Source organism: Mytilus galloprovincialis, chromosome 10 (genome assembly GCF_965363235.1).
Source record: "Mytilus galloprovincialis chromosome 10, xbMytGall1.hap1.1, whole genome shotgun sequence".
Classification (NCBI taxonomy): domain Eukaryota; kingdom Metazoa; phylum Mollusca; class Bivalvia; order Mytilida; family Mytilidae; genus Mytilus; species Mytilus galloprovincialis.
Window position 1 is genome coordinate 90,596,729 of NC_134847.1, and position 27,539 is coordinate 90,624,267.

Here is a 27,539-nt window from a genome sequence, read left to right on the forward strand (position 1 = left end):
CTCTGGGGGTGTAAGACATGGGGGCAAGGACTGCTTGATATATCCAACATCAAAGTCTGTATTACTGGGTACGGAGAGAGACAAGTTTGATATTAGGATATGTTTTCTGACTGGGTCCAGGAACAACATATTGGAAGCTGAAAAAAACAAAGGTTTTAGAAATAGAAAAGTAATCATGTATTAAAAAAAGTTTGAAAAGCATTGGTATAACAGTTCTCCAGTGATTTTAAACACAACAGAAGCCCCATGTGGAGCAGGATCAGCTCACTCTTCCAGTACACTTCTATCACCCCAAGTTTTGATAGATTTCTTGTTACTCAGTGATTAATTTTATGTTGTGTTTTGTGTATTGTTGTTTGTCTTCTTCATTTTTTGTCTTTTGCCATGTTTTTTTTTTTTTTTGCCAGATGAGTTTAAATGTCCCTTTGGTGTGTTTTGCCATGGGTTTTTTTGCCAGATGAGTTTAAATGTCCCTTTGGTGTGTTTTGCCATGGGTTTTTTTGCCAGATGAGTTTAAATGTCCCTTTGGTGTGTTTTGCCATGGGTTTTTTTGCCAGATGAGTTTAAATGTCCCTTTGGTGTGTTTTGCTTCTCATGAAGATAAATAAGGGCATCTAATATTTGTAAAAGGTATTCTTGTACTATGATAAGGTTTAAGTCACTGAAAACCTATAAATAACTTACTAGTCCAATACAGATAGATAATTCCACATTTATCATGTAGATAAATAACAGCATCTAGTATTTGTAGAAGGTATTCTTGTACTATAACAGTCACTGCGACCTACATATAACTTACTAGTCCAATACAGATAGATAATTCCACATTTATCATGGAGATAAATAACAGCATCTAGTATTTGTAGAAGGTATTCTTGTACTATAACCGGGTTTAATAACATTCTGCTCTGCAGTAAATCTTCTAATGTCCCTCCTGTAAAGGAAACACAGTAAAAGTTACCATCAGGACTTGCTTTACTTATTCTTTTACCTGAAGGGGCTCGCGGGTCTAAATCATTTTTTTTCCTAATATAGGATTTCTCTATATTTATTCATAAACGAACTTTATCATTTACTTAATAGAAAAATGAAATAAAAAAATGGGGTCACCGTTCATTTAAGCTCACAATCTGCCTTCCGAAAGAAGCATACATTTTTGTAAATGTCCTTTTTTTCTGTTGAACTAATAGGAGAAATAAAGACAATATCGAAATAAAAAAAGAACTAAATTACAGAATCGCAAAAATTTTACAATTATTTAGGCTATGTAAAGCTTATTTGAAAATAATAATAAAAAATATAGGTCACCGATGAGTTAAAGAAGATATTTCAATTTTAATGCCAAAAATGGCATTTTTGCACCAAAGGGAGATAATTTGGAGCTTTTTCAATGATAAAAACATTTTAAAAGTCATCTTGGGCTAAACCGAATCGATTTTTTCTGGTTGATTTTTGTACCGTATCATAAAGTAATGACTAATAGTGTAATAAATAAAAAAAATTAATGAAAATTTTTTTGTACCCGCGAGCCTCCTTAATTACGAACATTTGTTAACATTTTTTTCAGTGTAATACATAACTTTATCAGGCAATTTGTCCATTTTTCCTTTAATCTTACTGCTTAATATTTGTTAAGATTATGAACAGGAATTGATACTCAACAATATTAGGCAATGAGGCATGTTCATGTCCATCCATAATAATTAATTATACACATTCATACAACCATGTACATACAATTATCACATCATTTTGGAAGAGTAAAATAGTTTTACTTATTGCTTGATATAACTAATTTATTTTGTTTCATATTTCACATTCTCCCCCCCCCCCCCCCCCCCCCCCCAAAAAAAAAAGGAAAAAGCCCCAACCTTTTTAAGACAAAATGTTGATGGAGTAATTGCATTTTATTTTTTGATACTGACTTCATCAGCTTGAATACCAGCCTACCCTAGAGGGATCACTTGATTTTTGTTTGCTAATAATGCTATTGTTCTATATGTATCAATAACTTGTTTCCATTGGTTTGTAGTTATCAAATAATCAAAGACCTTCCTCAAGCCTATGATGACCCAAATATAATTAAGTTAAAACAATCAAATTTTGAATGGAAATTGGAGAATTGAACATGAATAAATACTTAGTTCTAAAGAATGTGGTACAGATGCGTTACTTTCCTCTAAAGACTGTGGTACAGATATATTGCCAAGCTAAAAAAACTAATGTATATATGTGTAACCTACCTCTAAAGAATGTGACATATGTTGCCTACCTCTAAAGAATGTGACATATGTTGCCTTCCTCTAAAGAATGTGGTACATATGTTGCCCTCCTCTAAAGAATGTGGTTCATATGTTGTCTACTTCTAAAGAATGTGATACATATGTTGCCTACCTCTAAAGAATGTGGTACATATGTGTTGCCTACCTCTAAAGAATGTGGTACAGATATGAATTTCCTCGATATCATTGTAGACAGCAGCCCATATATGATCTACGATGTGTTTATGTTGTCTGTTGAACAATTTCTTATATACTGTATTGTCAATGTCACAATCATAATTCTGGAATTTTACCTGCAAAATCACACATTCAAATTTAATATGTTTTGATTTAATTATTTTAAGAAAATCATTCTACCTGTTGATTGAAAAGACTGTAAAAGTTTATCTGTAAGCTTGAGCAGAGGAATAACAAAATATAGTATGAACAGAAAAATTTAGAAATCAATCTGTATTCTATGCCTAACACATCTCTGAGGTTGTTTTAGCTGCATGTTTGTTATTTTCTAGTTAAAACATCCATTTTTATGAACAATTTGAATTCAGATCATTTTATTTATTTACCTTTTTAATAACTGTTAAATCATCCATCATGTATACATTGCCATAGTCACCAAAAGTTGTCATGGTTTCCCCATATTTAGCATGATCTCGTCTGTAGTGTTCATCTAACTGAAAAATCATGGAAAGAAAAGTTACAAGTTTTTTTTATAAGAGAAAGGAATCTTTAATTTACTATTTAATAGGTATTTTGGGGTCTCTGTTACATCTCACAACTGTATCGTTAGCCTGCCATACTGATGTTGTGAGTAGGATCTTAATTGACTATGATTGCCAGTTTTCAACTGAAGGTTGGTGCTTCTCACCATGCACTCTCGCTTCTTTCACCAATAAAAACTGACCACCACAAAATAGCACATTAGTGTAGAAAGTGGTGTTAAAACACCAATCAATCAATACTAGGTTTGTTCATTGTTGAAGGAGGTACACAACTTATTGTTGCTTGCATCATCATCAAAGGTTTCCAGTATTCAAATTCTATGAATTTTTGGCATTCCTAATTTTTTGCCCTGATAATATGATTGGTAATATTTGTATTTCTATTTATCAGTCGTCCCACTGTCTATATCACGCTGTAACGTAGAATAGGTTGCCCCAGCCTTAATAACTTTAACCTGGACATATAAGCGACGTCAAAATGTTTGAACCACCGTTGGTAAGTTTGACCTGAAGTCATCTTATGGTTTGCTAGTGAAACAAAGAAAACACTTCCAAAAGATTCAAATACAGCCCGATAAATCGATTATCAAGTTATCAAGTACAAATTTATAAGTACTGATTATCAGGTTATCAGCATATTGATATTCATAATATGAAGGCTTTTTGATCTCGTCAGCTGCGCTCACTCAACAAAAACCTAAATATTGTGACTCACAGCTGATATTTTATGATATCAATATGCACACAACCTGATAATCAGTACTTATAAATTTGTACATGATCTGAGTTTTGTGGTTATTATAAATACTGTGTATATAAGTATCATTACATTTGGTTGAGGCAAACTTAAGTTAGAGAATGGAAACCAAAAATTCAGCCTTGATCTGTATTTTGTGGTAACAAGCATTGTGTATAAGTTTCATATCATTTAGCTGAGGCAAACTTTAGAGAAAGGAAACCAAAAATTCAGCATTTTTTCAAATTGTAAAGAGACATAACTCTAGAGCCCTTTTAAGTGATACCACCAAAATTCAAATCTGATCTGTGTTTTGTGGGAATAAGTATTGTGTATGAGTTTCATAACATTCTGTTGGAGCAAACTATAAATGTAAGAGAGCTGATACGGACAGACAGACAGACAGACAGACAGACGGAAAGTTCAAAACATTATACCCGACGCATAGGGTATAAAATAGCACATACCTTATAGAATTTATGAGGTTTTAGATTTGGAGGAAATGCAGTAGCTGACATTACAGGTGTATCATAATGTCTCTTCAGAGCTCTGTAAACAAACTCTCCTCTTGGCTGGTCAGAAAACCTTCAAAAAAAATATATTTCAATCATGTGGCTCTAACATGGTCAAATCTGACTTTACAACCTGATGACTCATTTGAAGGGACCTGTGACCTTTAACACTTTTAAAATTGCTTATAAAAGCCCATAAAATTTTACTTTCTGTAGATTGATTATCATTCCTTGGGTGCTAATTTTGAGGGTTGTTTTTTTGGTATAGGCAAAACAAATTTAAATGCCATTATTCTCTATTCTGTTAACCCAATTAAGGGGCTCTTTTCACAAATAATCTTACAACTAAAATTGATGGTAAATTGTACTAAAATATTCATGACTTATGAATACTTTTACTCATAACATTTTTTGAAAAATGGACAGACTGAAATAATTACTTATATAGAAATTGACTCAGCAGGAAGGAGATGCTAACACTATATAAAAGCAAAATTAGTCAAAGAATCAAATAAATATTTTGAGATTTTAAAATAGTAACATTGTGAACTATTATACATTACTGATAAAGTCCCTATATTGATGCTATAAAGTAAACTCTCATGTTAATGTCTGTGTCATTTGGTCTCATGAGGAGTGTTGTCTCTTGGGAATCATATAACATCTTCTTTTTTTTTTATATACACTGGATATTCAGACATTATGGTGTAAGATACTGTGCATGTTCATTCTTATTTTACAAAGGATTTTAAAATGTGTTAAAATATGTACAGACACTTTTAATAAAATTTATCGGTCACATCCTAGTGCTCCTAAACAAGAGGCAATTACAAAAGAAGAATGGTGGACATTTTAAATTACCACATGATGCTGTTACCATGGATACTTACTCGGCAGACAGGAAGTAACACCACTTTACTGCACACTTGAGCTCATCACATGGTGCTGTTGAATGTTTACCCAGGCTATAACATAAATCATTGACATCTGGGCAGCATCCATATGGCCACTGTCCATCCAGAGTATGATTAAGACCTATAAAACCTTCTCTTACCTGAAAAGAATAATCACATGATATAGGTATGCAGTTACCTGGTTTTATTTTACTTTCTAGAACATAGTAAAGCATGTAAAATGTCCTTGTTAATTGTATGTAGCAAGTTCACTGTGTTTGAGATGGTAGTATATCACAATTTATCGGACCACAGATGAATTATCACGTTGTGATTGGTTAAATGCCGTCACGTGGTGACCCCCTATGAGACCGTATGGGGTTAGTAAGTTTCATATGGGGTTCATGACGCGTTAATGGCAACGTCATCTATTAATGTTGTTGTGTTTCATTGTTTATTTTTCAACAAAACACCGCAGAAAAAGACCAGCGTCCGATAAATTCGTTATACGGTTAACTACTGACCCCCTACGGATCCATAGAGGGTGAATAAAATTCATAGGGGACTCGACCTCCGGCCTCACCCCCTATGGATTTTTCTAACCCTCTATGGATCTGTATGGGGTCAGTAGCGAACCATATAACTTATAGTATATGTAACTATACTCAACATCAAATGAAACACACCACCTCTCTTAAGGTCTTTGGAGTAAAATATTCTATTACAAATAACTTTTTCAACCATGCATAAATATCAAAATTAGCTAAAATGTATTCACTATGATTTTAAAGTCATGAAAATGGACAAATATTTCACATACTGTGGATACTTATTTTCGTGGGTACCAATTTTCGTGGATTAAAGAAAACTTGCAAGTCTGCGGATATTTAATTTCGTGGTATTGACGAAGTACTGTAAATCCAGAAATAATTGTGAGGTTTTTATTATTGCTAAAATTGCGACAGAGTTGTAAAGCAATAATTTAAACTCACATTTTAAAATATTTTATATGAATTAAGCAGGATTTTTCCAAAAATAGTAAAAATTAAAATCTCATTTAAGTCTAAAATGACAAAATCACAATAATAAAAGCATGCAATAATTTCTGAATTTACAGTATGTGTACAATCCAATAGAAAATATGTCATATGATGAAGACATAATCTTTCAATCAGTTTAAATGAGGTCTGGAGCTGGCATGTCAGTAACTACTAGTAGTCCTTTGTTAATTTATGTATTTTTGTCAATTTATTTAGTTTCTTTTGTTACCTATTCTGACATCAGAATCGGACTTCTCTTAAACTGAGTTTTACTGTGTATATTGTTGTGTGTTTGTATTTTCTACATTGGCTAGAGGTAAAGGGGGGGATTGACATCTCAAAAAACATGTTTAACCCCGCCAAAATTTTGCCTCTGGCCTTTGTTATTAGTCTTGTATGATTTTTAATTTTAGTTTCTTGTGTATAATTCAGAGTTAGTATGACGTCTATTATCACTGAACTAACATACTGTGACGAAAAACGGAGAGGACGGTCGACTAACAGGAAGAACTAGGAATGCCCGAACCTGACGACGACGAATGAAAGTGATGGCAATTTCCTAATACTCCTGTAGTACTCCGCTTTCTCTCAGGTTTATTCTCCAAGTATTGTTAAGTTTCAGGTAGTGTTGTCCTGAGAATGTTCCTGGTCACATAAATTATAAATGGATCCTTGAGTAGTGTATAACTAAAAGAAACTCGAAGTCTATGATAAGTTCAACTTGTATTAAAAAGACATGTGGAATATACGCAACTTAACAATGCATAGTATACGGACGGTATTACAATAAATTCACCCTGCAGACTACAAAACCCTTGTCTTCTAACTACTGCTAAAATAATGCCTAACCCCCTATTTATACTCCCCCAATTAACCTGAATAATCATAAAACAATTAACTCTCTTAACCAATGAAAAAGTGACACATAACTTGGTAGGGCAAGTAGGGCACCTGGTAGGGCACTACAGCTCCAGTGGTAGGGCTGGTAGGGCACCTGGTAGGGCTCTGCAATCTAGGTCAACAAAACAGGATATGTCTGTCATTAATAGTAAAATAACAATTATGAAACAAAGAACAACCTTTAAAAACAGTGGGCTGACTAATTATAACTGACAACCATATATATGAAGTATGAAACTTGTTAACCCCACCTTAAAAAAGAGCGAAGTAAATGATAACACTATTGCTATAACTGTAAATACATACAAAAACATATACATGATATAAATTCTTGAAAAGGGGGAGAATACCAAAATACAATATTCATTACAATACAAATATTTGTTTAGGGGCCAGCTAAAGGACTCCTCTGGGTGTGGGAGTTTCTAGTGAATTGAAGACCAATTGGTGAACTTGGGTTCAGCTGTTGTCTGCTCTATGGCCAGGTTGTTGTCTCTTTGACACATTCCCCATTTCAATTCTAAATTTAATTCATTGGAACATGTAATTTCCTGGTTCACTAAATGTACCACAAAAATTGGTATACAACGAATAATAATGAATCCACAGTAGTAACAATGCAGATAAAATAGATTAATAATCATACTATTATCTTTAAAAAAAAAAAAAAATACTTATAGAATAACTCTTTCCTCCATAGAATTATTTTTTTTACATACTTGATTCGCATAGGATTGTTTCAATAAAAAAAAATCATCAGGTTTAAAGTCTTAATGCATTGGGAAAACAAATATTTCATCAATGAAATTCCAGTCGTATATTCTCATGACTATCCTTTTTATATTAGATACAAATTTTTATCAAGTCTGATACAGATTTTTCATAGGAGAATGTTTTAACTGATGCATTACATAGGCGTCAAAAGGCGTCATTATGGAGTAAAGGGTTAACTAACCAAAGATTTCAAATAGAGAAAAATATTCAACATGTGACTAAACAACACTTTGAACACTCTATTTTTTTCAAAGTAAACTTTCCAGCAACCCAAGATACTCAGTCAAGAGCACCGAAGGATAATTGAATTCATTGATTATTTATTCAGAATGAACACGGAATTCAGCGATAAGTTTGTCAATAAAAAATCTCAAGTTATGAGACCCATACTCCAGCTAAATAAAATTTATTATTAAATTCAATTCTCTAGTTATGATTTAACAACTCTGTCACATGTATGTCTCTTAATCAGTAAAAGGCTTCTGTCAGACATCAAAGTTTTGTAAAAAATAATTAATGTGTAACAAATTTACATCCAGACTGAATATTCTTGTTTACAATACATGCTGTAAAAAAAATCTATGTCCATTTATCAGTAAAGTACGGAAAAATGAAAATAAATGTATTTAAAAATTTGGCTCCTGAAACTGTACTATGGTCATAAACAAGTTTCTGTCTAAATTTCCTTGAAGGTTTTGACAAAATTATTGTTGACTGAAATTTTTTAACCACAGACTGAACCTAATTATGGTCTTAGTTTTAAAGGAGAATTATGTCCTCTATATAAAAACCATAACTAAAATAAATTCATGATTCTATAATTATTGTAGGTAAATGGTCGATATAAATACACCAGAAAACTTGTTAAATTCCATCATTGATAAGTTTTGTGCATGTATTTGATTTACTGTCTTATTGACATTAAACAAAACTAGTTTTATTCATATAATAAATAATGATCTTATCTCATATATGTTATACGTTATTACTGAATAACAGTTTATGAAAGAGAGCTGTGTGACTATTTTTTCATAAATATGGCAATGTCCCTACCACAAGGACAATGTCCTGTACAATGTCAGTTATGTGTAGGAGATCCTAAAGTAAAATGGAAGTGTCTTGACTGTGACTTATTGATGTGTAGTAAATGTACTGATAAAGTACATTCTAAATTCAAGTCGGAAAAGAACCATAGAATCATAGATATAAAGAATGTAGGTCAACAAAGCAAGGGTGTAGACCAACAGGACAAAGAAATGTCTGGTCAATCACCAGCAGGAGAACCAAGTTCTCAAACTAATGTTGAACTGATAAACATTAAAGAATACAAGACCAAAATGGTGAACATCAGGTTTTTAGCAGTATCCCTAGATGGTTCATTATGGATTGGTAATGGAGATATGGAGGAAGGTTTCCATCTCTTTACAACTCCAACAGCCCTACAGAATGTTAAACTAGTAGGGGATAAGGTGAAGGTCATTTCCAGTTTTAACATTGAGGTATATATGATATAGCTGTTACACCTTCCAATGACATCCTACTGGCTATAGAGGGATCAAGACTGAAGCAGATCAAGGCTGAATCTAATAAAGTGTCTGATTCTGTATACTTTGTAGAACTGTCTTATATCACTAGTGTTCATGTAACTAAAGATGGCAGAGTGATAGTAGGTGGAGGTAAAGTGGTTGTTGTTATGGATAAAGATGGTAAATATCTAACAAGGTATGAAGAGGATGAAAACAAGAAACTTATATTTGATGGAACTATTTGGTCTATAACCATATTCTAATCCAAGAGTAGTTGTGTTAGGTGAAGTAGTTGTCATCAATAATTACACAGGACCTCCTTCCATCAATTTTGAAATAAGGTTCAATCCTCGGTCAGTTATAACCACACCAATGGACCATGTTATTGTAGCTGACTGTTTTAATCATACACTACATATACTGGACAACACTGGTCATCTACTGACCACCTACAATACCAAAGACATAGGTATAGAATATCCAAGATCTCTGGCCATAACAATGGAAGGACCCTTTGCAGTGTTGTATATAGGATGTTATACAGGGTCATGTGAAGACAGTTCTCACACTGGACAGCTGTACAAAACGAATATTATGGGATGTTAAATAAGTTTTCTTTAAATATCTTAACATTTAACATACAAAACAAGACAATATTATATCATTCTGATGTTCATGTTAAATGTTAGCTGTATGTCACTGTAACACATTACAAAAATAAATGTATATATCTTGGTTTTTTTCATTTTTTTTTATCATTATACAATATCAATTACCCTTCAAAGTACACTCTATATAAAAAATAAAAGATGTGGTATGATTACCAATGAGTCAACTCTTCACCAGTGACCAAATGACGTACAAATTAACAACTAAATGTCACCATACAGCCTTCACAAATGAGGAAAACCCAAACAGCATCCCAAACTTTAAGAGAGCCAGAAATGACAAATGTAAAACAATTCAAACGAGAACAACTGGTTTATCTAAAAGAAGAATGCGTGTCTGGAACACTGTTAACCGGCTTGTAAATATGCAAGAGCATGATTGGATTTTTTCCTTTGAATCTTTGATTTATTTTGTTTCTGTAGACTTTCATAGAAGATGGCTCAATGGTTTTAAGTGCTCTCAATATTCAATAACAAACAGTAATGGGGTAGCTAGAAAACAGTTAAAGAGAAGCCATCCAAGCAAATTTTGACAATTTTTACATTTATAAAGGGACATAACTAATGAACAGTAAACGTGAAGCAACCCAAATTCAATCATCATGATGATGCTCTGTATTATCTGGTTATAAACATAGGGTATAAATTTCAGATTCTGTTTAAAGAAAAGCATCAAAGACTCAAAATGGTAAGGTTGCAACAGAATGTTCAAGATTGTCAATACTAAACACTTTAAAAAATATTATACATATCTTTCATAAATTTTTAAATGACTATATAGTTGGAGATGTATAACTTCAATAGGTGTGCAACTTTTGTGAATTTGGATCATAAACTATGCATGGCCTTGATGACTGGAGCTGATTACACAAATAGCATGAATAGGGTTTTTCTTTCAATAATTTTGCTAAAAATGTTTGGAAAAATGGAGAGAACAAGAATGTGTCCCAAGTACACAGATGCCCCACTCGCACTATCATTTTCTATGTTCAGTGGACCGTGAAATTAGGGTCAAAACTTTAATTTGGAATTAAAATTAGAAAGATCATATCATAGGGAACATGTGTACTAAGTTTCAAGTTGATTGAACAACCAGGTGCTCCGCAGGGCGCAGCTTTATACGACCGCAGAGGTCGAACCCTGAACAGTTGGGGCAAGTATGGACAAAACATTCAAGCGTGATACAGCTCTGAATTTGGATTGTGATCAAACTTTTGACATTACATGGGTTTTTTTTTTTTTATACAAAACAAATGTCAAGATTTTAAAAATCAATTAAAGATTTCTTCTTCAAATTTTTTAAATCTAAAATTAAATAGTTGACACAGCATAGGTGTCTGACACAGAATGAATGTGGTCTAATGAACTTAAAAGTTTTTTTTGCCTTCGAGCAATTCACTATGCTGTTGAATATTAATCCTCTCAAAAAAATGTTTGAAGAAATTTTCTTTTTATTTATGAAATCTGAAATGAGAAAAATTTAAACCCCTCCCCCTTTTTTTCACATCCCCGTTTCCCTTTTTCCAAAACTGATATCAATTCAAATTTCTAATGGAGTTTGCAACAATAACTACTCTTTTAAATACATCATAAAATATTAAAATGTAAAATAAAGTGCTTGTTATCACTGAATGGTAAAGATTGGTTGGTAGTAAAAGTGAATATACATTGTTTATTGTATAAAACAAGGATTTGTATAGTAAGACAAATCCTTGTATAAAACAATAAAAAAAACTTCATCAGCAACATTTGATATTGGCAAATTTCCAATGAAGTTATTTACATAAATTTATTGGCAAATAAAAATAGAAAATGACATCATAGTCATGTCTGGCAAATGTCCAACATACATTATCTAAAAACATTTTAGATAAGATAAGGAAAAAAAGCTTCATCAGCAACATTTTATATTGGCAAATTTCCAATGAAGTTATTTACATAAAGTTATTGGCAAATAAAAATAGAAAATGACATCATAGTCATGTCTGGCAAATTTCCAACATATATTATCAACTACTATTCTATACAAAGAAAGATAACTCCAATTGAAAATTAATTGCTATTGCACAATATTGTGCAATTAGATATTTCTTGCTATTGTGCAATACTGTGCAATTGAAAATTTCTTGCTATTGCACAATACTTGATATGGAATCCTGATTTGGACCAACTTGAAAACTGGGCCCATAATCAAAAATCAAAATACATATTTAGATAAAGCATATCAAATAAGCCCAAGAATTTAATTTTTGTTAAAATCAAACTTAGTTTAATTTTGGACCCTTTGAACCTTAATGTAGACCAATTTGAAAACTGGACCAACAATTAAGAATCTACATACACAGTTAGATTTGGCATATCAAAGAACCCATTTATTCAATTTTTGATGAAATCAAACAAAGTTTAATTTTGGACCCCCATTTGGACCAACTTGAAAACTAGGCCAATAATTAAAAATCTAAGTACATTTTTAAATTCAGCATATCAAAGAACCCCAAGGATTCAATTTTTGTTAAAATCAAACTAAGTTTAATTTTGGACCCTTTGGACCTTAATGTAGACCAATTTGAAAACGGGACCAAAAATTAAGAATCTACATACAGAGTTAGATTCGGCATATCAAAGAACCCTAGTTATTCAATTTTTGATGAAATCACACAAAGTTCAATTTTGGACCCTTTGGGCCCCTAATTCATAAACTGTTGTGACCAAAACTCCAAAAATCAATCCCAACCTTCCTTTTGTTTTCATTGATTTCTATTTACTTATACTAAAGTTATTGTGCAAAAACCAAGAATAATGCTTATTTGGGCCCTTTTTTGGCCCTTAATTCCTAAACCGTTGGGACCTAAACTCCCAAAATCAATCCCAACCTTCCTTTCGTGGTCATAAACCTTGTGTCAAAATTTCATAGATTTCTATTCACTTAAAGTAAAGTTATAGTGCGAAAACCAAGAAAATGCTTATTTGGGCCCTTTTTGGCCCCTAATTCCTAAAATGATGGGACCAAAACTCCCAAAATCAATCCCAACCTTCCTTTTGTGGTCATAAACCTTGTGTTAAAATTTCATTGATTTCTATTCACTTTTACTAAAGTTAGAGTGTGAAAACTAAAAGTATTCGGACGACGACGACGACGACGACGACGACGACGACGACGACGCAGACGACATAGCAATATACGACCAAAAAATTAAAATTTTTTGCGGTCGTATAAAAACTACCTTGACCAAAAACTTTAACCTGAAGTGGACGGACGAACGGACACACAGACAGACGGACGAACGGACGAACAGAGGCACAGACCAGAAAACATAATGCCCCTCTACTATCGTAGGTGGGGCATAAAAATCTCAAACAATTGTATTTAAGGACATTGAAACAGCTATAAAAGTTACCTTCAAACAGAATTTAAAACTACAATGTACATCTCTACACCTGGATGACTTCTCTACAGTGTCTGATGTTATTCTGGGCTGTATCACTGAAATAGAGGGAAACAAATAAAGAAACAGTGCCAGGAAACTAACACCACAAATTTATAAAAGGCAATATATCTATATCATGTATATGACTATATATATTTCAATGCTAGACAATAATCTAAACCCACCCTATAACATGTCACAAGACTTCATTTACAAATTATGCCACAGGGAACAGATTACTTTTGAGTATCCTATCACATGTGTATGTCTTATCAAACCTATTTCCAATATTTCATATTGAAAGGGAGATAACCGTCAGTTGTTAATGCTGTAAAATTCATGGCCACCGATTTGACTCAAATTCTCATATTTGATTTATAACTATGTAAAACATTTATCCAAACTATCAAAAGTCTAAAATAAGTTTACAGATCATGGGGTAGATAATATGTCGTTTCGTGTGTATTTTAGTCCAGATGCCATCTAATTTACTATAGATTTGACCTCAGATGACCATATAAGCGATGTAAACATAAATAAAGATATGAATAGATTAAACCAACACATGCAATTGGATTTTTATAGGTCTGTTTGATTTTATTTTATAGATTAAAAACAGATGTTTCTCATTGTTTTTAACCATATAAGAATGATTTTATGTGGATCCAATTAGTAATCAAATGATATACCGTAGTTTCACTTTCATTGTTGACATTCTTTTTCTTTAAATAACCAGTACACGTACAATGCATGCATTGTCAATCTCTAGCTAGGGGTTAAATTGAAGTTCACATGAATACGGATTTAAAGAGGTCGTCTCATTCACTTGCAAGTGAATGACTAATTATCAATGTTTCTTAGCGTAATTTTACAAAATTGAACCTTTTTGGCTGCAAAAAGCGAATTGTAATTTCACTATTTCACTTTCATTATTGATTGAACAGAAAAAAATCAAACTTTAGATTTTTTATAAATCTCGTAGCTAGTGCCCCTTTAAGATGTTCTTTTGATATTGATACACAAAACAGGCTATTATTTGAACTTGGAATTATTTTTAATTATGGAATTTGCTTGATTTATTGTTATTGAAATTTTTAATAAATTCCATGTTTAATCTGTACTGAAATGTTCTGTGCTGCACACAACACTTTCTATTACTAAGAAAATAGTATATTTTCAATAGAATGTACTGTGCCGCGCACAACACTATCTAACCAGAATACATTGTATGGAAAGTGTTATTTACTGCTCAAAAGATTATACAAATGTAATACCAAATAAACATGGAATTTATTAAAAAAATTTAAACACAAGAAACTATGCAAATTCCATAATTAAAAATAATTCCAAGTTCAAATAATAGCCTGTTACAAGTAATTTATACATTAATAAGCTTTCAGGGACTTGGTGTTATAAGACTTTCTATCAATTTTAACTTCAGGTCTTACTAATATTTACCATAAGTGTGATCTCTGGGACTAAGTGTTATAGGTTTTTCTATCAAGTCTAACGTGAGATTTGACTAATATTTACCATAAGTGTAATCATTGGTACTTGGTGTAATAGGACTTTCTATCAATTCTAACTTGAGACCTTATTAATAATTACCATAAGTGTAATCCCTGAGACTTGGTGTTATAGGACTTTCTATCAGTTCTAACTTGAGATCTTACTAATATTTACCATAAGTGTAATCTCTGGGACTTCGTGTTATAGGACTTTATATTAATTCTAACTTGAGATCTTACTAATACATTTAATATTTACCATAAGTGTATCCCTTGGGACTTGGTGTTATAGGACTTTCTATCAACTCTAACTTGAGACCTTACTAATATTTACCATAAGTGTAATGCCTGGGACTTGGTGTAATAGGACTTTCTATTAATTCTAACTTGAGAACTTAATAATATTTACCATAAGTGTATCCCTTGGGACTTGGTGTAATAGGACTTTCTATCAACTCTAACTTGAGACCTTACTAATATTTACCATAAGTGTAATGCCTGGGACTTGGTGTAATAGGACTTTCTATTAATTCTAACTTGAGAACTTAATAATATTTACCATAAGTGTATCCCTTGGGACTTGGTGTAATAGGACTTTCTATCAACTCTAACTTGAGACCTTACTAATATTTACCATAAGTGTAATGCCTGGGACTTGGTGTAATAGGACTTTCTATTAATTCTAACTTGAGAACTTAATAATATTTACCATAAGTGTAATCCCTGGGACTTGGTGTTATAGGACTTTCTATCAATTCTAACTTGAGATCTTCACTGATGTTCTGTTGCTGTAGGATCTCTCTTGTCATATAATCTTTACAACTTCTATAATCGAAATAATCCACCCCTGAAGACATCATGTGACTCTGATCCGTCTCTGATGCTGTGGTTCTACTGAAGATACCGGTATCTACTGATTCATGAATGGGTGATTGAGGGAGGCATGTGGCAAATGCTGGTGGAGATTGAGATTTCAGTTCATCTCGTGTTTTACAGTATTTTTTCTGTACATGTTTGAGAGAGTCTGATGTGTCAGAAGATGATCCACTAGAACTGTTCCGACAATCGTTTAACAATACATCAAAGTTTGGTATTTGTATGGAGGAATTACTATCCTCACTAGATGAGATATGAATGGATGGTTGACTTGATTTGTTTTGATTGGTTGACTGAACTGATGAACTGCTGCCTGAATGGCTATCTTTAGATCCACCATTAATAGGAGGTGTGTCTATCGTTAATGATGATTGACTTATTGCACTTAAGTTTGGTATTAAATCATATTGTTTGTGTTTGTTTCCACTTTTTACAGTTATTTTTTCACTGTCAGATTCATTACTACTTGGACTTAACAAACCAGCAAGATTGTCTTCTTTACAAGGATTACAACTACCATCAAGCTGATCTGATATCTGATGGTCTAAACTGGTTCTCTGTTCATCAAAACTTTTTCTTTTTTTAGCACTGTTTGCTCCTTGATGTTCAGTATTGCTTTCCTCATGTTCTGAACCATCCTGATTAAAACTCCCCCCATCAAAAACTGATCCCTGACTGAGCTGAGATTGAACAGAGCTAGCCTTGTCACTATCTCCTGTACCGTAGCCACTGGAGCGGAACTCACGTCTCTTTCTATCTGCATCATAGGAGCTGTCGTCATCATCAGTTTTACTTTCAATAGAATTGTCTTCATTTTTTTTCTCATTTAAACTGAAACTGACAGACCGTGACAATTTTGGATTTTTTTGGCTATTCTGTCGTAAGATAGATATTTGTTCTTTGGTGGTGGCAATTGATTGCACTGGTTCGTTAGAACTAGCTGTACTTGACTTGTTGGAAGATGAACTGACAACGTCCGGTGAATTATCTGACAGGTTCTGTCTACGACTTTTGAAACTGTCGGTTTCATTTTCTAATCCTTTAGGAACAATATCAGGTAAACTAAGTGATCTTCTAATTCCTGTGTCTTCTAAGTTGTCAGATTCCCGTGATCTATGATAAATCTCACGTCTGAGTTGAGCACTTGAGTTACTATCGTCACTACTATTTTGACTGTCAGAATGAGGAACCACTTGGTCAGAATTCCTCATGAATACATCGTCATTTCCAGGCGCTATCACAAGATCTTCATTTGTCTGAGTGAAGACTTCATCAACCTGATCAATTGATTTCCTTACAACAGGGTCATTGGTTGGCTGAAAGACCTCATCAAGAACCTGTTCATTGGTTAACACCTCATCAGTGGATTTGCCTCCCTCCTGATCATCTGAATCATACTCTCCACTTCCAAACAAATCTTCATCAGCCACCGATATCTGATTTGCCAGTAATGCTGGACGATTGACAACATTCAATTTTTGAGCCATTTCTCTATGTCCAAGGTGACCACATGTTATTTGCAGGAGTCCAGTAAAACATCCACTACATTGCTATCAATCTACAAATACACAATAAAGGTTGTATGCACAATTTATTTATTACAAATTGCAATTGTTCAATTCAACATTCAACATGATCAACCTTTCTACTATACCATTACAGCTGTACAGACAACATGAGAGACATATGTATACTAGACCTTTATACTCTCCTGGTATCCTGATCCTGTTGCCAGCGAACAGGTATGTCAAATTACTGTTTACATCACAGATTAATTTGGGGTCCTCATTAAGGTCTGTGTTTACATCATATCGATTTCATTGAATAACAAATTGAAAGATTGGGATGGGAAACACATACATGTACACAAGGTCATGTTTTTCTCTGGCAGTTTATGAAGTCTTTACACTAAATCTATTGGATGTTGGATGTGTACAGATTGATAGTTTAGTCTTAGATGCATGATTTTTTTATTAGTTGTTTGTGGCTTTGAACTAGCTGTCAGATAACTGCGAGTACTCTCAGATCTGTTCATTGTGTCATTTTGTGTTTTGATGTATAAGTACCCGGCCACGTCAACTTGTATTTTTGTCCATCTGATGAGTTAAACCTTTTTCAACTGATTTTTATAGTTCGTTCTCATGTTGTACTGTTATACCATTGACCCATGTTAGGGGGAGGGTTGGGATTCCGCTAACATGTTTAACCCCGCCACATTATTTATGTAGGTGCCTGTCCCAAGTCAGGAGCCTGTAATTCAGTGGTTGTCGTTTGTTTATGTGTTACATTTTTGTTTTATGTTAAATTTTTTATATAAATAAGGCCGTTAGTTTTCTTGTTTAAATTGTTTTACATTGTCTTATCTGGGCCTTTTATAGCTGACTATGTGGTATGGGCTTTGCTCATTGTTGAAGGTCATACGGTGACCTATAGTTGTTAATGTCTGTGTCATTTTGGTCTCTTGTGGACAGTTGTCTCATTGGCAATCATACCACATCTTCTTTTTTATATGTACAAATGAACTGTTGACTGATAAATTAAGACAATATCTGTTTAGCATGTTTAGTGTGTACAAATATCAGCTGTGTTTGTAGATTTAAAGACACTATACATGTATAAACGGTTTCTGGGTCAAGTTTCAGTAAATGGAACATGTCACATATATATTGCTAAAATTGTGCATACAACTTTAGTTGTTAAACATGTTAAACTATAACTGAAAAATAAAATTAATGCATTTATTATCTGAAAAATCACTAATTGAATTCTTTCAAAATTATGAAAATAGGTGAATATTTGTATAAAAAGCAAACAAAATTGTCAAAAAACATTTTTAAATTTTACTTAAATATCATCAAATCTTTAGTATCTAATACATAGATTTTTCTTCACAGATAAGACATTGAAATGTGTTAATAAAGGTTTGTGAAATTCATGGTTAGTAGCTGGAAATGCCATCAGCATCTGCAACCTTTTTTTTATTATCCTGTTTGCATTCTGTACCCTTCGGTGATGAAAGGAATGCAATTAAATTTGAAGTGATGTAGATTACATGTTCGATACACTGACAAGTAAGAGTGCATAAAAATGAGAATGGAACAGACAAGCTGCTTAAATTGTTATTTCCCATTTCTGTCCTATATTCCTCAACCATAACCCCCAAATTCAATCAAACCTTACTTTTATGGTATGGAACCTTGTCATACAAATTCATACAAATCCATACACTTACACTCAAATTATTGTCTTTATGTTTTTTTTTAAACCAGGAAAATGTTTCTTTTTTGCCCCTTTTTGGCCCACAATTCAGTTAATAAATAGTTAATGTAATAACCCACAAAATCATTCCAACCTTCCTTTTGCATGGTTTGGGGTCACTGTGGTCCAATTTCATAGAGATCATACACTTTTCCTCAAGTTATTGTCTGGGGAAAAAAATATTCACACATCGACATCACTGCTGTACTATACATGTACCATAGCAGGGGTGGATTCAGGCAGGAGCATGGCTGGTGTGCACCCCCACCCCAAGGTTTATTTTAGATATTACCTGATATTACTATATAGATAAGTTTATAACCAGATGCTCCGCAGGGCACAGCTTTATACGACTGCAGAGGTCGAACCCTGAACGGTTGGGGCTAGTATGGACACAACATTCAAACTGGATACAGCTCTGAATTTGGATTGTGATTAAATAGTTGACACAGCATAGGTTTCTGACACAGATTGAATGTGGTCTAATGAACTTAAAATGTTTTTTTTGTTTTTGAGCAATTCACTATGATGTTGAATATTAATCCTTTGATATTTGAAGAAATTTTCATTTTCATTTCTGAAATAAGAAAAATTAAACCCCATCAATTTTTTTTTACCTCCCCCTTTCCCTATTCCAAAAATAATCTCACTTCAAATTTCTAATGGAGTTTTCAACAATAACTACTCATTTAAATACATCATAAAATATAAAATGTCATACAGTCATGATTTAAGTTGATTTAACTGCTATTCTGGACAAAGAAAGATAACTCCAATGCAACATTTTATATTGGCAAATTTCCAGTGAAGTTCATTAAGGCAGAGAAAAAAAAGATCCGTGTTTCCGGTAACCCGACCGACCCTGTTTTTTTAGCCCCGACCCTAACTTTTTTATTGGATCTTCCAAAAAAAAAAAAAAAATATATCAACCGACCCTGTTTTTGACACAGGCTTCTGATAGATGACATAATATTTTTTCTCTCTTGCTTCCTCTTGCATAGAAAGCCAGTAAAACATTTTATTAATGTCAAAAGGTATTCCAAATAGGTTAAAATCCAAGAAATTTGCACAGCAGGTGCTTCAAAAACATTGCAAATGGCACACTTCTGGTTTTTGAAACTAATTACGGATCCGGACTTGGAAAAAACATGATAATTTTCCGGATTTCATTTACGATGTCAAAAAAAAAAAAAAAAATTCCGACCTACCGACCCTATTTTTTAAAATGATGTTACCGGAAACACATATCTTTTTTTTTAGGCCTAACCTAAAGTTTTTGGCAAATTTCCAATGGAATTTACTAATAATAAAGTTTTTGGAAAATTTCCAATATACATAATTTAAGAGCAGTTTAGGTGAGATATTAAAATGAGTTTCAATTCCCAACCTTACACTGATTTTAAATTATGTTTTGTACTTAGTAATTGTCCATTAACCTGGAAACCCTTTTCCCCCCTTTTTTACATCTTATTCCTTAACGGTTTGAGCCATAACTCCCAAAGACAATTCCTATACCATCCCTTTGTGGTATTCCAATATCCAAAATCTAAATACATTGTTAGATTCATCATATCAAAGAACCCCAAGAATTCAATTTTTGATGAAATCAAATAAAGTTCAATTTTGGACCCTTTAGACCTCAATATGGACCAATTTGATAACCGGTCCTAAATATTAAAAATCTAAATACATGGTTAAATTCATCATATTGAAGAACCCCCATATATTGAATTTTTGTTGAAATCAAACAAAGTTTAATTTTGGACCCCGATTTGGACCAACTTGAAAACTGAGCCCATAATAAAAAAACTAAGTACATGTTTAGATTTAGCATATCAAAGAACCCCAAGAATTCAAATTTTGTTAAAATCAAACTAAGTTTAATTTCAGACCCTTTGGACCTTTATGTAGACCAATTTGAAAATGGGACCAAAAATTAAGAATCTACATACACAGTTAGAATCGGCATATCAAAGAACCCCAATTATTCAATTTTAGATGAAATCAAACAAAGTTTAATTTTGGACCCCGATTTGGACCAACTTGAAAACTAGGTCAATAATAAAAAAATCCAAGTACATTTTTAGATTCAACATATCAAAGAACCCCAAGAATTCAAATTTTGTTAAAATCAAACTAAGTTTAATTTTGGACCCTTTGGACCTTAATGTAGACCAATTTGAAAATGGGACCAAAAATTAAGAATCTACATACACAGTTAGATTCGGCATATCAAAGAACCCCAATTATTCAATTTTTGATGAAATCAAACAAAGTTTAATTTTGGACCCTTCGGGCCACTTATTCCTAAACTGTTGGGATCAAAACTCCCAAAATCAACCCCAACCTTTCTTTTATGGTCATAAACCTTGTGTTTTAATTTCATAGATTTCTATTTACTTATACTAAAGTTATGGTGCGAAAACCAAGAAAAATGCTTATTTGGGCCCTTTTTGGCCCCTAATTCCTAAGGTACAATGTAGCACTCCACAGTTAGAAAATAAAATGAAGAATGGGCCACAAAATGTTTTATCATCTCCTATTCCTGGATTTCTAATACATTAACCTAACTGTTTGTGTTGTACATGTGCATATGTATGTAATCAGTTTATTCCATAGATTTGATTTTCAAAAGTTAAAAGAGTGAAAATAAATTCCTTTTATGTGTATCCATGGCAACATTCTGCATTTATTTACCATAAAATATTGCAAAAAGGGGGGTGGAAAAAAAGTCTATGGCAGATATGAGCACGCTGATGTGCACACTTTGAATGATGCACTGCCAATTTAACAGTAACATCCTAACATCAAATTCATATCATATCAAAGTAAAGTTTAAAATCGTTTTTTTAATGTAATGTCAATCATTGGAATGGCCATCTGATTACCATAATTGCCTTTTGTGACTAAGTCTTAAGGGATTAAAATCGGGATCAGATATGAAATGTCCGGCTGGCTCAAATATTTTTTGGAAGCCCTGCGGGTGGACACGTCACATATCCCTCCAAAATTTGGATCAAACTAGAATTTCAATGCCTTTGAGTGATACCTTTTTAGAAACTGTTTTTATAAATCTTTCTAAATGATCAAATAAAAAATGGGTGTCTTTCGCCTCATTTTTTCGTAAAATCCAATCACAAAGTTCGTGCGATAAAAAGTTGGAAAAAAACATTACAATAATTGCCGGACCAATGTATGGAAGGGACATGCAAATATGGACTGTCATACAGAAAACAGCCTATATAACATACATTACATAATCTTGATGTTCATATAAACCCAATACAAAGGCTATTTTAATACTCAGCTATCCAAAAATGAATTTTATTGCACACTAGCTCTCATATTTGGAAAATCCACAGGGGCCAAAATGCGAAACTACACACCTAACTGTGGAGTGCTACCTAAAATGTTGGGACCAAAACTCCCAAAACCAATCCCAACCTTCCTTTTGTGGTCATGAACCTTGTGTTAAAATTTCATAGATTTCTATTCACTTTTACTAAAGTTAGAGTGCGAAAACTAAAAGTATTCGGACGACGCAGACGACGACGCCAAGGTGACACCAATATACGACCAACTCGGTGGTATAAAAAGTGCTGGTGTCTTGATTGTAGATTGGTTTGCAGAGGAATTACAGAATCAAAATAAAATGTTCAAATTATCTTCAGCATCTGTTTGGGACTGCAGCTGCATAACTGTAGCTTTATAAATTAACTCATATATATATATTCAATATCAATCCCTTAATTAAAGTGCGTAAGTTATAGGTGTTTGGTTGTCGACTTTTTAATTTGTAAGAGACCTTGAAATCAGAACTCAGAGGTTCTTTGCAGGAACAAATTGTTTTACCTTTGTCTGCCTATCTGTCGGTCAGTCACTTGATATTTGGTTTAGAGGATCCACTAGGACGCATACAAATCTATTATGTTATTTTTGCATTCATTATGAAATATATGGGGATAGTCTTAATGAATAGAGGCTCACAGATTTCTTGTTAATTATGGTGATTGTAGATTGTTTTCAAGGGTGGATTTAGGCGGTTTAATTTCTTGCTTATTTTACCACACAATCATGACAATATTTCTCATATTTACATTGCATTCACTTTAGAAGAATATTTCATTAATTCAGGGGTTAAAATTTTTTGTAACAGCTAACTAGCCCAAGACTTGTTGGCAGCAGGATTTCACTAGCCCTGTTGGAAGAACTGCTAGTCCATCAAAACTGACCTGCTAGCCCTAGTATGCCGTAAAAATCAAGAGTTTGCTGCCTAATACAAAATGTGTGTCCTTTGTTTTGAAGAAGACATTATACATGTTATACACTGTATTTCATATTTTTTGTTATTCTGCTATTTATTCTGTTGGTGCTTAACCTAATTTAGTTGTTCCCACATTCAAAGCAGACTTTTTATTTGCGTGCTTGGGGCAATTAACGGCAATTTTTAAAGAGCATCGTCTGTTTTTTTCATCACCAACAGCCAACCTTGCCAGAGGAATCATTGTGTCCTAGTTCTGCCAACTTTTTTTACAGGTAGTAAATATGGTAAATGCGTGAGTTTTTGGCCAAATTGTAAAGATCAAATACAAAACAATAGATCAAAGGCAAATGCTTCCAAATTAGCATGAAAATGTGTGAATCTCGCGATAAAGACTTGGCAGGCTTCCTGTCTTACTTTTTGGACCTTTTGGATTATAGCTCTTCATCTTTTATATAAGCTTTGGATTTCAAATAATTTGGCCACGAGCATCACTGAAGAGACATGTATTGTCGAAATGCGCATCTGGTGCAACAAAATTGGTACCGTTAATTTTATTACTACCACTGGGTCGATGCCTCTGCTGGTGGACTATTAGTCCCCGAGGGTATCACCAGCCCAGTAGCCAGTACTTCGTTACTGGCATGAACATACGAATTTTTTGTGTTATTAAGATTTGCTGTTACAAAATATTATAAATTATTATAAATTAAGGAATGTATCTCCCTCATGCAAAGCTCTGATTCCTTTCACGGATTTGGCTATACTTTTTGGACTTTCAAATATTTTGGCCACGAGCATCACTGAAGAGACATGTATTGTCGAAATGCGCATCTGGTGCAACAAAATTGGTACCGTTAATTATTAGACACTATAAAAACATTTCCACTTTTCCCTGTCGTATTTGGCATTTTTTGTCAGTCTCATTACCCCCTTCATCTACAGTTTTTCGTTTTGAAACGGATAAAGTTCCTGGGGTTCCCGTATTGAAATATTAAGAAATATTTTGTTGCATGGTTTCGTGCTCAAGAGCTGTGCGACAAGACAGGTCAATACCGATCAATACATCATACCCCCAAATACCGTTAATTGAAAATCTCGGCATCAGCAATGTACAATACCCCAGGCCATGGTATGAGAAATCAATATTTAAAGTACTAGAATTGCAATCAACATACGATACCGAGCAGCCAGAGTTGTTTTTCTATTTTTAAAATATGTACAACAGGACCTGTACAAACCAGTTCAAATTCTTGGAATCCCGGATGACTTAATTGAATCGGATTGGCTAACATAGAATAGTGATGAAGGGATTTTCCACTTTCTATATTGGAAACGTGAAGAATTTTGTGTTACTAGTCCGTCGGGCATATCGGGTTACACATTTAAACTGCCCGAGGCGTAATTGATCTAGTCCCGGGCGTCGGGCTAGTGGAATTTTTAACCCCTGTAATTTTACCCCAAAAAATGTTATCGACTTGCTCCACTTGGCAAAATATAAGTTTGTGCACCCCCTCACCTAAAATCCTGAATCCGCCCCTGCCATAACATGATAAAAGAGGGACGAAAGATACCAGAGGGAGAGTCAAACTCATAGATAGAAAATAAACTGACATGTGGCTAAAAATAAAAAGACAAACAGACAAATAAAAGTACACTAGACACAACATAGAAAACTAAAGACTAAGCAACACTAACACCACCAAAAACTTGGCGTGATCTCAGGTGCTACGGAAGGGTAAGCAGATCCTGCTCCACATGTGGCATCCGTTGTGTTGTTTATGTTATTACAAATCTGGTAAATAGTCTAATTCAGTAGTTCACATTCTTCATGTTCTTAGGGGGAAGGGTATTATAGTTACGACATAAGGAACATATCTGATATCATCTGTGAAACGGTTATTCCATATGGTCAACAAACTTGTGATGGCATCCGTAATATGCTGTCTTTCATGTCTTTAATAAGACTTACCGGTAAGTTATATAAATTGGGTAGGTTAAATAATATTATGTTTTTTTATTTCTTACTCTGACATGTCTGACTATGACTTATGAGTGTAATTCTTCTTGACTCATAAGTTTGCTTTACTAAATATGTCTGGACTGTATTAGATTTTTACAGAGGCGGATTAAGGGGGTATCATTGGGGATGTTTGATCCTGGATCCCACTTATGAGGGTGGTAAAGGGTTATTTTTGTGCAATGTTTTCGTCCTTTTAATTTCAAGTGTTTTCGTGTTTTATATCTCGTTTTCTCGTGTTTGGTTCGATGTGAGTGCTTCGTATTTCCCCTAATTTATTTTCTGTGTTTCGTGTCTGTGCTCTTAATTTCTCGTGCTTGCATTGTTCCGCATTTGATTAAAAAGTAAATTCGAACAAATTCAAAGTCAGTGTGTTATAATACCTTCTGAAGCATGCATGACCGCAAGGACTTCATGTCCATTAATAATGACTACATGATCTCCAAGAACGGCTGAGTAATAACTTCTGGTAGTTTTTTCCTTAATATTTACAATTTTATTTTTCGTGCCTCGTTTTTCCTGATTTTCATTTTTCGTGCTACGTTTTTGTGATTTTTATTTCACATGTTTCCGTGTTCAGTACCCCCCTTTACCACCCTCCACGTATTGTTTAGTGAGAATCCCATATCCTGGTTCTCGTTGCCATAATAGCGCATGTAAGTTTCTCTGTCCCTCCAGACTTTGTTTCCTGTTTTCACGCTTAATACACCTTATCGCTAATCCCGGCTGACCCGGCTGCTTGAACTTTTGACGTCAACAACAATCACTTTTCCATTGTGGCATCAGATATTTTGTTTTATGACGTCAACATTTTATGGGAACCTGTGTGATATCCAGCAATGGAGGACAAATAGCGATAAGGTGTATTATTCAACTTTCACGCTTAAAAAAATCAGCAAATCCTGTGTCATGCTTAGACCTGTTTGAGACCCACATAAGGGAGTCCTCAGGACCCAGCCCCCCTTTTTTATGGAGTTTTATTTAATGCAAGTCCAGGTATTTTTACCGCTACCATTATAAATTTAACTAGTTTGATGGCCCATGAATGGGGGTCATGAATGTCCCTAGACCGAATAATCTGTCCCTTGTGTGGGTACATTTGTCATTTCATATTTTCTTTTCATCATTTGGCTATTTATTATTTTTTTTTTTTTTTTTGTGTCCACACGTGTGGACACAAAAAAAAAAAAATAATAAATAGCCAAATGATGAAAAGAAAATATGAAATGACAAATGTACCCACACAAGAGACAGATTATTCGGTCTAGAATGTCCCATGCTTCGTCACCTTTTAAGTTTTAATAACGAAAAAAGTCCAAAGATGTATCTATAATGAAATGTATAGAAGGAAGAGAGAAAGCTGAACAGCATGGCACTAACAGTAACAACCCTATAATGCCGAAAATACATGCTATAACTGTGTATACGAGGCGATTTAATAATATTGTTGTTGACGTTGTGGGAATTCCCAACTAATTTTTAATCATATGACATCTCGTTTGCTTTTACGAAGAACCACCAATTCTACAAAACCTAATTAGGCTAGTTAATGTGAACTTACCTAGCACCTTGTTGTCAACCTTTTACCTGCCAGCATTTCACATGTTCATGAACCTTGAAATTCTTAGAATCCATAACGTAACCCATCAACGGGACTGGGAAAAGAAATGGGTCATGGAGTTCAGAAAATAATCATTCGGAAATATCCAGATTTATCTTCGCTTTGCCTTTTGCAACCAGGCTAGAGCAACATTTGATAAATATTTTAGGCACAGGCCTAGGCCTACATGTTTTTAATAAGAATGAGAATTTGTTAGAGATAATGCTATTTTTTATGAAATTATTATAACTACCAGAAGCGGACTCATACTACACAGTGAATAAATTAGTGTCAAATTATCCTTAAAGATATAAAGGCGAATTCCTAAAGGTCAAAGACCAAAATCTTGGCCTTTTTTCATTTTGTAAATTTAATTATCTAAAAAGTGAATTATCTAAAAAGTGAATATGTGACCTAATCTGTAAATGTTATCTTCTTCTCTAAGTAAATTCCTCCGCAACGGAGCACCCGTGTCACACGGTAACAGAAAAAAAACCTTATTTTTATTTATTACTGTTTAAAAATATGGAGCAAACCA

General features: G+C 33.5%; 1 protein-coding gene across 1 annotated transcript; it reads right to left on the reverse strand.

The window, feature by feature from the left end:
• Positions 1 to 27,081, reverse strand: LOC143048740 (uncharacterized). The gene is made up of 9 exons (XM_076222606.1): positions 26,963 to 27,081; positions 15,696 to 17,420; positions 13,449 to 13,534; positions 5,140 to 5,303; positions 4,205 to 4,322; positions 2,846 to 2,953; positions 2,428 to 2,575; positions 685 to 934; positions 1 to 137 (listed from the first exon to the last, which is right to left on the reverse strand). Exons 2-8 carry the CDS (start codon positions 17,347 to 17,349, stop codon positions 717 to 719), a joined length of 2,496 nt encoding a protein of 831 aa, XP_076078721.1. The 5' UTR covers positions 17,350 to 17,420; positions 26,963 to 27,081; the 3' UTR covers positions 1 to 137; positions 685 to 716.
• Between the last annotated feature and the right edge of the window lie 458 nt (positions 27,082 to 27,539).

What these genes read in the sequence shown, in the direction of transcription:
- LOC143048740 (XM_076222606.1), bottom strand. Translation starts at nt 17,349, where the DNA reads ATGGCTCAAAAATTGAATGTTGTCAATCGTCCAGCATTACTGGCAAAT. An exon ending in TCCCAGGGATTACACTTATG is followed by an intron (nt 13,535 to 15,695) that starts GTAAATATTATT and finishes CCTCTATTTCAG; the next exon opens with TGATACAGCCCAGAATAACA. An exon ending in ATTTAACAGTTATTAAAAAG is followed by an intron (nt 2,576 to 2,845) that starts GTAAATAAATAA and finishes GTGATTTTGCAG; the next exon opens with GTAAAATTCCAGAATTATGA.